A 12,188-nucleotide genomic window follows, 5' to 3' on the forward strand; every position below is an offset into this window, starting at 1 on the left:
ATATATTCAGCACAGGGTGGAAAACGATATGAAAATACATCCAAAATAATCTTTAATTTTCAACAGGTTTGCCCAGAGACACAGAGCGAATCAAAGACTACATTTCTAGAAATCGACAACTATTCTTGCTGGAGGTACAAATATGTTCCCACTGAAAAAATTATAGTTTGATGGATTGTGGAGTCCTGTAGTTTAGGATTCCGTTTGTTGGTGGATCGCTTTCCAGCGGTAATAATCCCTTCAAAAAAATGTTTTTTCTATAATAGGGTTGAAATTTCATGACTGTATATTAGTATAATCACTATACATTGGCCTCAATTTCTTAATTAATCCAAACTGCTGTTGTTTCTGTATGTAGTACACAACAACCCTTAATAAAAGCCTCATCGAAAATATGATAAAAACATCAGCTTCTGAAGAAAAGAAAATGGTGCAAGATGAGAAATACATCAAGGAGTACAAGGATAAGGTGGAGGCGTTCTTGAGCAAAAATGAGAAGAATAGAGCTGAAGCATTTATCAGGTAGATCGGGTTATAATAATAATAATATTAGCAACAAAACAAAATTACACTTGTATAGAACTTTTCATGTTGGGAGGAAGTCCCAAGGAATAATAATCCGTGCATTTTATATACAGCGCCTTATCATGTCATCGAGACGTCTCAAAACTTTTAGCAGAATATACTGTAAAGTGAATTGATTGTGAATTTGGGGGCGAAATTGCACACAGCAGTGAGTGTCCCACAACAGTCGTGGATTGAGTGACTAAATTATTATCAATTTCCAAAAAAATTGAACCGATTATTACCCCCAGGAAAGCGATCCTCCAATCGACTAACAACCGGGTTCCTACTTACTGCTGAGTAAACAGAGGCATGTGAAGTAAGGAAACTTGCCTAAGGTTTTGTCCACTGTCATAAAGCTGTCATACTTTAAGTCACCCATTCAATTTGTTCAGATCTTTATTTCTGTTTTATATTTTATTTCTTTCAGAGCAGAAGAAGCGACTAAAGCTCGACTTCAGAAAGTTGCCGAAATAAAGAACATTTCTATCGAAATTATGAAAATTAGAAGGTAAGTTAAATATATTAGAAAAATAATCATTTGATACAGCACCTTATCACGTCACTGAGGTTTCACTCCGTCCGGGAATAAATACAGTGATGTGATGTTATTATGGTTGTATTTTTGTGTTGTGATTTGTTCAATAATACTGCATGAATAATAAACAGAGAAATTAATTATTATGTGGAGTCCTGTAGCTCAGTGGTTAGAGCCCTCGCCTCGTAAACAAGACGACCTGGGTTTGATTCCCGGGCAGGACAAAACCTTAGGCAAGTTTCCTTACTCCACACACCTGTTTACCTCGTGGTAAGTAGGAACTTGGTTGTCATGCGATTGGCGGATCGCTTTTCTGGGGTAAATAATCTCTTCAAAAATAAAATAAATAATAATTCATGACTGCTTGTGGGACGCTGCTGTGCTCCATCGGCTGCTGTGTTTTGCCCACAAAACATACAGTTAATTCACTTTACAGTATATTCTGTGAAGCGTTTTGAGACGTCTCGAAGATGTGATAATGCGCTGTATGAGATGCAAAGATTATTATTATGTGGGAACAAGGCAGTAGCCGAGTTCAGTTCACATACAGAGCTCTGTGTTTTTTTTATTGTTCAGCTCCATTGCCAAAGAAGAGGACAAGCTGATGGATACTATCGTTTCTAAGAATATTCTTGAAATGCTAACCCCAAAGGAAATGAAAGAGAAGAAAATGAAAGAAAGGTTACAGAAGTCAATAGGTAAAACGAACAAGGACGGAATAAAAGGTTGGTCGTGCTTCTAATGGTACATTATTGACAAATTAGATAGATTTATTTTTGCAAATAATATCTGGGGAAACAGCATATAGTTTGGGACACGTCATTTCAAGCGATTGCCAGGATCTGGTGAAGGAGAACTGGATGGACTTTGGTCTTCTGTCATGATAACAAATGAAAAAGAAATAACAACTTAAATTTAAAAAATAATGTGGTGACTCAATCCCCGGCTGTTTGTGGGGACACTGCTGTGCGCAATTGGCTGCCGCGTTTCACCCAAATATACGAGCAATTCACTTTACAGTATATTCTGTGAAGTGCTTTGAGACATCTTGAAGATGTGATAAGGCGCTGTGTCAACTGGAAGGTTATTATTATTATTGCTCTGAAGCCGGCGCAGACTCGATGGGATGAATGGCCTCCTTCCGTGTCGTCAATATTGCTGATTCTACGATGGAACAAACCGAAGGAAAGATCTGCGGGAAAGTATAGATTGCAATAATTCACTAATCAGTAACTCTCTTCCCCTTACTGTGCAGTTGACTTGGAGACAATTGATACAATCAAAGGAGGATCTGATCCGACCTCAGAGAGAAAACCCCCCACGATTCATCACAGCCTGAGGTCAGGTTCACACAATTAATTATTAACGTAATTGTGCAATTGGCTGCCGCGTTTCACCCACAAAATACACAGTCACTATACTTTACAGTATATTCAGTGAAGCGCTGTGAAACGTCTCGAAGACGTGATAAGGCGCTGTATCAAATGCCAGGATTATTATTACCTATAAGGTGTCCTGTATGGACTACGCAATCAGTCTTACTCTGTAGCCAGAATGAAGACGACTGTATTTTAACACTAAACTAGTGAAGAGTTGTTGGTTGGATTTGGGATGAGGTAAAATTACTTTATTTTTCTCATCAGCGATGCAGCTTCATTGGAGGAAAGACAACAGGAATTCAAATTGGGAAACAAAGAATCTGAATCTGAAGTGGTGAGATAAAATTGAATTCAATTAAATTGAATTAAAGTACAAATTAGATAGATTTCTAGAAAATAATATCTGGGGATACAGTGTATAGCTTGGGACACGACATGTCAAGCGAGTGTCAGGATGGTGGAAGGCAAACTAAATGGACCTTTTTTCTATATTAATGTGTATCGACTTTGTCTCTTCCTCCTTTCTCTTCCACAAGGAGATAATGATCAATATTTTATCTGAAATTTTTTGGCATTAACCAGGTGTAGGAACCCAGTTGTTCGTTGATTGGCGGATTGCTTTCCGGGGTAATAATCAAAAAATAAAAAAATTATGGCCCCTCAATCCACGACTGTTTGTGGGACACTGCTGTGCGCAATTGGCTGCCGTATTTTGCCCACAAAATATACAGTGAATTCACTTTACAGTATATCCCGTGAAGCGCTTTGAGACGTCTCAAAAACGTGATAAGGCGCTATATTCATATGTTCTTATGAGAGAGAGACTGAGAGAGACTGAGAGAGAGTGTATGAAAGACGCTAGACCAAATGCAAGTATTATTTATTATTATTATATCAAATGCAAAAATTGTTATTATTATTAACTATGACTAACACCTGTATTTCCTGTTTGGCTGTCAGGTGCCAGAGATCTATTTTGAGAGTCCCCAGGAGGTGCTTGACATATTCTACGAGATGGAAGAGCAGACATTGTTGGTTCTTCAATATTACCAGGAATTGGAGGAAGGACTTGACAAAATAAAAGCCGAAAACACCAAAGCACAGAAAATACTGTAAGTTTGACCTTAGTTATTATAATAATAGTAACTCTTGCATTTGATACAGTGCCTTATTGTGTTTTCAAGACGCCTCAAAGCGCTTCACAGAATATACTGTAAAGTGAATTGAGGGCAAAACGTGGCAGCCAATTGCACACAGCAACGTCCCACAAACAGTCATAGATTGAGGGACCAAATTATTATTAATATTTTTTAATTTTTGGGAAGGGATTATTATCCCCGGAAAAGCAATCCGCCAATCGACTAATAATCGGGTTCCTACTGACTGCTGGTGGACAGAGGTGTGTGGAATAAGGAAACTTGACTAAGGTTTCGTCCTGCCCAGGAATCAAACCCAGGTCCTCTCGCTTGCGAGGCGAGTGCTCTAACCAGGACTCTAAACGTAGGTTACTAAGGAGTGATATTACTCTTCAGGAACCATAAAGCAGAATGTCTGAAGTTAGAAGTCGAGGCACTCGAAGCTCAACTCGACAAAGAGAAACAGAAAACCGAACACTTTATACTAAGAGTGAATATGTTCACAGGTCCGGGTTCAGCAGAAGATGAGGTAAACTTTTTCCCCTGCATTCATTGACTATTGCCGTCATGCTGTTGGAAATGTTAATAATAAAAATCTTTGATATGGCACCTTATCACATCGTTGAGGCGTCTCAAAGCGCTTCACAGGATATACTGTAAAGTGTAGTGACCATCTATTTTATGGGTGAAATGTGGGAGCCAATTGCGCACAGCAGCGTCCCACAAACAGTCGTGGCCTGAGTGACCAAATTATTATTATTTTTTATTATTTTTAAGGTGGTATTATTATTCCCCCCATAAATTAGTCATGTAAAGGAACTAAAAAATTAGCTGATGGAACATAGTTTGCACTATGACAGCTGGGGCTAACCAATGAACTTGTCTCTTGTATATTAGATGGTACTCCTGGATGTTTTGAACAAAGCCATCAATAAGTTGTATCAGCAATGCTGCGATTCCAACGTGAACCTCAGCTCAGTACACAAGCTGGCTGGCATTGAGAGCGAGATCAACAAGCTGATGGATCTGATTGAGACTGGTGTACCGGAAAAGACAGAAATTATTAGGAAGCAGAAGCAGAAGGCGATACGAGAGAGGTAGGATATTTCTGTTCTAATCGCTAAATGTTAATAAATGTTTACCTAAGTCTTCCTAAAGAAGTTCAACTCCAGCAAAAAAACAGATGAGCATTTCAGTCCATTTATGTGCAATAGCCTTGGAGCCTCCCTACCTCACTGATCTGCTCTCTTCCCCACTGCACTACCCGCTGCTTCCGCTCGGCTGGCTCCAGCTTCCTGCTTGTCCCTCGTCCCCTCTGCTCCACCATCGGCGCTGCACTTTCAGTCACTAGCCCCCAAAACTCTGGAACTCTCTCCCATATTCCCTCCGTCTCGCCCCCTCCTTCCCCTTTTAGATCATGACTGCAGACCTTCTTCTTCGACCGTGTTTACGGTCACCTCCTCCCTCCCTCCGGCTCCGTGTCAGGCTCCGCCACTGTCAAGCGCTCTGGGACTCTGCCCTGCGTGAGGGGCGCTGTGTAAATACAAGTTGTTGTTATAAATGTTTTTAAAATGACCGCTCCCTCCCTCTAAAGAAACAAACAAACAGACAAAGTCAATGTCCTGAAAGTGCTACATCACAAAAAATAATAATTTGGTCACTCAATCGCACGGCTGTTTGTGGGTCACTGCTGTGTACAATTGGCTGCCGTGTTTCGCCCACAAATGCAGTCAATTCAGTTTACAGTCTATTCTGTGAAGCTTTGAGACGTCTCGAAGATGTGATGAGGGCTGTATCAAATGCAAGGATTATTATTATTATTGCTGTAAGAGCCGGTGCAGACTTGATGGGATGAATCCTAATAGCACATTAGGGAAGATGCCACACTCCATGTGGTCAGGTTTCCTACTGTTCATATCCTACAACCTGAAAGAGCGGTTACCCATCACAGCAGTGATGGCAGAGAGGTTCAGCACTCATACAGGACAGTAACACCTACAGCTCAGGGACCAACAATAGAGGGCGATGAAGATGCTGCATTTCTTGTTCTGCTGTGAAAATCCACTCAACTGATCCACAAAACACGAAGCAACAATAATAATAATCCTGGCATTTGATATCGTGCCTCATCAAGTCGTCGAGACGTCTCAAAGCGCTTCACAGAATAGACGGTAAAGTGTAGTGACTGTATTTTGTGGGCGAAACGTGGCAGCCAATTGCACACAGCAGCGTCCCACAAACAGCCGTGGATTGAAGTGACCAATTTTTTTTTAAAAGATTATTCTTTTCCTACTTACTGCTGGTAAACAGAGGCGTGTGGAGTAAGGAAACTACTGACTAATCCCACTGCCCCCTCTTACCCCATAACCCCCATTTTTCCCTTTCAAGTACCTATCCAATGCCCAACATTTTGCCCTGCCCTGTATCAAACCCATGTCCTCTCACTTGCGAGTGCTCTAACCGCTGAGCTACAGGACACCATTCCAATATATCCTGTGAAGCGCTTTGAGTCGTCTCAACAACATGATAAGGCACTATATAATAACATATATAATATAATAAAATTGGTCACTTCAATCCACGGCTGTTTGTGGGACACTGCTGTGTGCAATTGGCTGCTGCATTTCGCCCACAAAATACGGTTGATTCACTTTACAGTCTATTCTGTGAAGCGCTTTGCGACGTTTAGAAGACATGAAAAGCTCTATATCAAACGCGAGGATTATTATTATTATATCAAATGTAAAGATTATTACTGTTTACAATTTTAAACTTAGATCCTCTTGATCTTCAGTTTTGACGTCGTAAGGCTGTCTAAAAGATTTACTAATAAACACAACTTACATTTATATAGTGCTCTTCACTCTTAAAAGTTTAGGGACTGAATATCTGGTAGCCACTGGTAACAGGTGTGTGCTCTATCCAATTGTTTCCTTAACCTTAGGCAACGTGGTGAAATTCTATCGCAAATAAAAAAGAATCGAGACAGAAAAATGAAAAGGATGTTCGAGAAGAACACTCGAATAGCAAGGAAGACAGTACGTATCTTGGCAGTCAACAAAGACTTAAACGAGTTACCAGGCAGTTTCAGTATTTATTCAGTATATTTTCAGTTTTTATTTTATGGTCCGACTCCTCTGCTATTTCTACAACTTTGCTCAGTCTCAGAGGCTTATTTAACTGGCTCTTGGTTGTCGTAACTCCGAATACTGATAGTAATCATAGAATCATAAGAATCTTACAGCACAGGAGGCCATTCGGCCCATCGTGCCTGTGCTGGCTCTTTGAAAAAGCTACAAACTATTCCCACTCCCCGGCTCTTACCCCATAGCCAACAATCTTCCTTTTCACGTCCCTATCCAGTTCCCTTTTGAAAGCTACTATCAAATCTGCTTCCACCAGCCTTTCAATCAGCGCATTCCAGACCGTAACCTAAACGTATTCTTTTTTCCCCCCCAACAGCTGAGTAGAAAACTCATGTACCGTTCAAAACCGCCTGAAAGCCAAGAAAGAGACGAGATAAACATCACAGAGCTGGCCCTTTCTGAACACAGCTTTGAGGATTTTTTTAATATAACACACACTCAGTAAAACGGGCTGTTTTGTTTTTATATTTTGACCAATGTTTCCTGTATCTGTTGATTCTGTTTTATTTAACATTAGTTATCTTGTAATTGCATTCTGTTTATTGATGCAGAAGTCTCAATTTAAAGGGGGAAAAGTATCAAGACTTGTCAGACAATCAACAGTCACATCACTGTTTGTCACCAACAATTTTAATCAGTTTTAGGAAAATTAAAAATTAGAACAGTGAAAGTTGGGACTATAAAAGATGTCACATCTGCTGCAATTCAAAGGTGGTATCCATTGCAGGATTGATGGCACATTTAATCAGATGTAAAGTTCCCCTTGCTCTGCTCATTATTATTATTAAAGCGCTCTGTAACGTGTGTTATACAGTGTGAAGATCGCTATATAAATACAAGTTGTTGTTATTATTTATTATTATTATTCGTCACAAGAGTCAAATTGTACTTGAGGTTTAAGAACAGGTAGATCCTTACTCATCTAATAAGTGTAAGGATGAAATGTTTTCATCGAGTCAATAGCTTCCTGTTGACATTGTACACCGATAAAAGTTGTCGTCACAGATCTGTTAAACGTGTCTTGTTGTGGTTTCAGTTGTTGTCACAATGTGGTACTTTAAACTTAAATGGATAAGCACTGAAATGGGGTGAGGAAGTTTATACTTTTTACTTTTTTTTGTAATACAGTATCTGATGATTCTTATTATTAAAGTGACAAATATGTATCCTGGGACCTGGAACATTCCCAGTTTGGGCATCTATTGCAGGATTGACAGCTGAACAACTAGTCCCACACCGTCACGAGCAACCAAGTGTGACTCTCAAATTCCAAATATTCTATTCTGAGTTTTCACACAAAATGAACTGGGGGGCGGGGGGGGGGGGGGGGGGGGGAGATTTCTTTGATGCAACTTCCTCCAAATCCACTTATAGTTCCAATTCTCGACATTCATAAGCACCTCGTAGTACCTCCTAACACCTTGGGACATCCTCCCGACGTGAAAGGAGCTATAGAAATGTAATTGTGTATTGTATTGGAGTTGACTGGAAAAGTCACTCGTTTCATGCTTTGTTGATGTCTTCAATCAATCTCAATGGCCATGTGCACACAGTCACCAGACTTTACAGTATATCTTGTGGAGCGTTTTGAGACATCTCAAAGACGCGATAAGCGCTGTATCAGATGTGAGTATAATTATTTCTGAACAAACAACAACTCACATTTACACAGCGCCTGTCACAGAGTGCTGGGCAGCGCGGAGCACGACACCGAGCCGGAGGGAGGGGGAGGCAGTTGAAGAGGAAGGTCTTCAGGCGCGACCCGAAGGTGGGGATGGAGGGGGCGAGGTAGATATAACCTCGAAGCCTGTGATAGAAGTACATACCCCATCTTACCTGTAGTTTATGTAGAGAATCCATTAATTTCTAACACATTTTCTCCTTACCAAATAAAATTAAACCAGTTCATAAACCAGGGCTAGATTTCCCCCAACAAAGTAAACAGATTATTAACTACTTAAAGCATATCTCTGTATATTAAATTGCACGAGTATTTTAAATCACCTTTTATTTGTTAACCTTGGATCTGAATCTTCACACATAAACAACAAACATGTGATTTGTGACCAGCTTTGATGCCAGAAACAGTTATATTAAGAGTCTGTATTGTAGAATCCAGGCAGATCATCCATCTTTAGAGCACCTACAAGTCCGTGAATGAGTCTGTTCAACAGTAACCTAGCAATGTCGCAGCGCTGAAAAAAGTACAAAATAATTACACATTTTTTATATAAAAAAAGCAAAATTATTCTCTCATTTCTCCGTCCTCTTCTTCCTCTTCAACTCCTCTGATGTACAGAACATTGTTACACCTGTGCAAAAAGATTACAAATTAAAGTTAGCTCCACTTAGCTTAATTACACACATAACAGAGTACATACATTAATCGTCACAAATCAAATATAGTGGAATCTGTTTTTGCCGGTCCCAGTTGACACTGGATATCGGGTAAACCAAACAAACCACCCGGTCCCGAATCATCTGTCTGGACCGTGTGAAATAACTACACATCATCTCACAAGTGTTGATTATATAGCTGGTGATATTACATGTGATACGATGCAGCTCAAATATCTCCCTATATTTCTAAATAAAGATAGAAATTCTTACCTTATAAGAACTTCTCCAAGATGTCCTGCTAGAGCACTGTCAATGTATTCCTCTGTATTGGCCAACTTTAATGAAGAAAACAATATTTAGTTTTCGCCCTAAATACTAACATATCAAAGTGCAGAAGTAATGCAAGTACAACCTCTTATATATTTCTCCTTTTTGAACACAAAAGGACAACATCTGTATTCCTCATTACAATGCATTTGTAGCAAAGTAGGAAAGCCTAGTATAAAATTCTCTCCACAATCTTGCCAGGAAACAAAAAATGTGTAAGATCTAATCATTCAGTTTTCAATGTGAAATGCATGGGGAAAAGAATATTATAGAATTCTCCTCTTATATCTTGCACCATCTATACTAGCTTGCAGATTTGGCAGCCACCCAATCCACAAAATCAAAACCTCTAAAGCTGTCCTGGCCTGAGCCATCTCAGTCTGTTACACAAGATCCACAGAAACAGTTCATCTGAAAGCCCTTCAATGGACAATACTATATTATTGTTTGTTCGTGGCCAGGGAGAGAGTAAATAAAATAAAATTATCATGCAGCCTTCTTGATGAGCAGTTCAGTTGCTCAATCTCAATCCAGTTATGATGTCAGTCCATATTTCTCACTAAAAACACTTAGCAGTGTGGGATAATAATAATACAAATACTTGACAAAGTGCAGAATATTGCAGTCATTCTTCAAGCGATGTTAGTGCTGAGATATGTTTCAATTAAGGGGATAAGAGTTGCAAATCTCACCAGAGTTAATGTATTAGCTAATACGAACTGTCTACTACAGTGCAATTTACACCCTATATATAGCTTCTTCAAGAATTCTTCGATTTCAAGATCCTCATCCCCACCTACAGGGCCATTCCCGGCCTCGCTCCCTCCTACCTCTCCGACCTACTATCCCCCTACATACCCCCCCGTACCCTCCGTCCCTCTGGCTCCGGTTTGCTCCACATCCCCCGCCCCAACCGCCCGACGATCGGTGGCCTTCAGCCTCTCAGCCCCGAGGCTCTGGAACTCCATCCCCAGTGCCTTCGCCGCTTCCTCCCTTTCCTCCTTCAAGGCCGGTCTCAAGGTCTTTCTCTTCAACCGAGCCTTCAGCTCCGCTCTCGACTCTCTACCCCCTCCTCGCTCCCTCCCTTCCCACCCCTCACCCTGACCATTCCCCCCCTCCTCGCTCCCTCCCTTCCCACCCCTCACCCTGACCATTCCCCCCCTCCTCGCTCCCTCCCTTCCTCCCTCACCCTGACCATTCCCCCCCTCCTCGCTCCCTCCCTTCCCTCACCCTGACCATTTCCCCCCCAATGCTCGGGTCCTGACCCAACTGTCCAGTGCCTTGGGACGTCCTCCCAACGTGAAAGGCGCTCTATAAATGAAATCCTGTTGTTGTTGTTGTTGTTACCTGCATGTTCATGTAGCCATCAACTGAGACAAGATAGCCCTTGTATTCCATTCCCCACTTCAACTTGACCATGACTGGTTTGCCAGTCAATCCATTGAGAAATGGTTTGGGATTCAAAGGTAAACTCTTTGCACATAGCGGACAAACAGAAAAACAAAAAGACAAAAACAAAAAGAAAGACAAGGTTAGCAGCTTTCACTTTATTTTTCTACAGATTCTACATTAAATTCACAAATTAAAGTCAGTAATAATAGGGGATTGACAGCTATTATTGTTTTGCAATTCAAGCTTTGCGATGGGGGAACTGCCGAACACGGCCTCATACACCAACATCACAATTTTGAAACCGTGCCCCAGTAATCATTATGTGAATAATAATTATGTGAGTAATTAACACACAAAGAATTGTGCATTATGCAAATGTCGGGGTCTATGATGCCCCACATGTCAACACATTGGTATCGTACAATAATATTATAATACAATAATTAATTATGTTACAACGTATTCATTGCAGTCTAACCACATGTTGATGTAACGGCATTGTCTAATGATATAATAATATAATGATATATAATAATGATATAATATAATAATGATGAAGTATAACCACGTGTTAGTGTGTTTGTATAACGTAATAACATAGTTATTGTTGGGAATAATTCATTAATGGTGTTTTGGGGGATAACAACTGCGGGAATGTAACCACATGGCGCTCAGTGTCACAGCCTCTCCCCCCGCGGCCTCTCCCCCCGCGGCCTCTCCCCCCCCCCCCGCGGCCTCTCCCCCCGCAGCCTGAGCCTGAGCCGCGGCCTCTCCCCCCGCGGCCTGGGCCTGAGCCGCGGCCTCTCCCCCCGCGGCCTCTCCCCCCGCGGCCTCTCCCCCCCGCGGCCTCTCCCCCCGCGGCCTCTCCCCCCGCGGCCTCTCCCCCCCCCCCGCGGCCTGGGCCTGAGCCGCGGCCTCTCCCCCCCCAGGCCCGGCCCGGGCGGCCTGGGCCTCGGGTGCTGTCACAGCCCCGGGGCCGCTCCCCCCACACTCACCATGGCTCGGGCTCCGGCACTGACGGCGCCAAAACCCCGCACAGGCTGCCGGGAAACACAGGCCGACCCCTGACCCCGGCCCGGCCCCGCCCCCAGACCCTGATTGGGCTACGTCACCGAGTCTGAGCCACGCCCACACCGTATACACCCCTCAATATACCCCATCACTCCCAATATACCCCCAATACACACCATCACTCCCAATATACCCCCAATATACACCATCACCCCCAATATACCCCCAATATACACCATCACTCCCAATATACCCCCAATATACCCCCAATATACACCATCACCCCCAATATACCCCCAATATACACCATCACTCCCAATATACCCCCAATATACCCCAATATACCCCAATATAC

The 12,188-nt window shown here is 42.0% G+C and overlaps 2 protein-coding genes across 2 annotated transcripts; one reads left to right on the top strand and one right to left on the bottom strand.

Moving 5' to 3' along the window:
- The first annotated feature begins 394 nt into the window (after nucleotides 1-394).
- On the top strand, nucleotides 395-7,208 carry LOC121849176 (coiled-coil domain-containing protein 38-like). The gene is made up of 10 exons (XM_042335018.1): nucleotides 395-522; nucleotides 995-1,075; nucleotides 1,679-1,827; nucleotides 2,358-2,442; nucleotides 2,746-2,815; nucleotides 3,442-3,593; nucleotides 4,014-4,146; nucleotides 4,515-4,714; nucleotides 6,562-6,655; nucleotides 7,080-7,208. Exons 1-10 carry the CDS (start codon nucleotides 395-397, stop codon nucleotides 7,206-7,208), a joined length of 1,221 nt encoding a protein of 406 aa, XP_042190952.1.
- A 1,546-nt stretch (nucleotides 7,209-8,754) lies between these two features.
- LOC103188899 (small nuclear ribonucleoprotein F) lies at nucleotides 8,755-11,913 on the bottom strand. Its single transcript, XM_042335182.1, has 4 exons — nucleotides 11,818-11,913; nucleotides 10,778-10,903; nucleotides 9,374-9,438; nucleotides 8,755-9,075 (listed from the first exon to the last, which is right to left on the bottom strand). The coding sequence occupies exons 1-4, from the start codon at nucleotides 11,818-11,820 to the stop codon at nucleotides 9,009-9,011; spliced, it is 261 nt and encodes an 86-aa protein (XP_042191116.1). The 5' UTR covers nucleotides 11,821-11,913; the 3' UTR covers nucleotides 8,755-9,008.
- Between the last annotated feature and the right edge of the window lie 275 nt (nucleotides 11,914-12,188).

The sequence above is a fragment of the Callorhinchus milii genome, unplaced genomic scaffold (assembly GCF_018977255.1).
Source record: "Callorhinchus milii isolate IMCB2004 unplaced genomic scaffold, IMCB_Cmil_1.0 Scaffold5, whole genome shotgun sequence".
In the NCBI taxonomy this organism is placed as follows: Eukaryota; Metazoa; Chordata; class Chondrichthyes; order Chimaeriformes; family Callorhinchidae; genus Callorhinchus; species Callorhinchus milii.

Bases quoted from the DNA above. Each gene is read 5' to 3' on its own strand.
- LOC121849176 (XM_042335018.1), top strand. From the start codon at position 395: ATGATAAAAACATCAGCTTCTGAAGAAAAGAAAATGGTGCAAGATGAG. The intron at 523-994 runs GTAGATCGGGTT...TATTTCTTTCAG, and splicing joins AGAGCTGAAGCATTTATCAG to AGCAGAAGAAGCGACTAAAG. The intron at 1,076-1,678 runs GTAAGTTAAATA...TTTATTGTTCAG, and splicing joins GAAATTATGAAAATTAGAAG to CTCCATTGCCAAAGAAGAGG.
- LOC103188899 (XM_042335182.1), bottom strand. The intron at 9,439-10,777 runs GTAACAACAACA...TCTTCATTAAAG, and splicing joins ATGGCTACATGAACATGCAG to TTGGCCAATACAGAGGAATA. The intron at 9,076-9,373 runs GTAAGAATTTCT...CTTTTTGCACAG, and splicing joins CTTGGAGAAGTTCTTATAAG to GTGTAACAATGTTCTGTACA.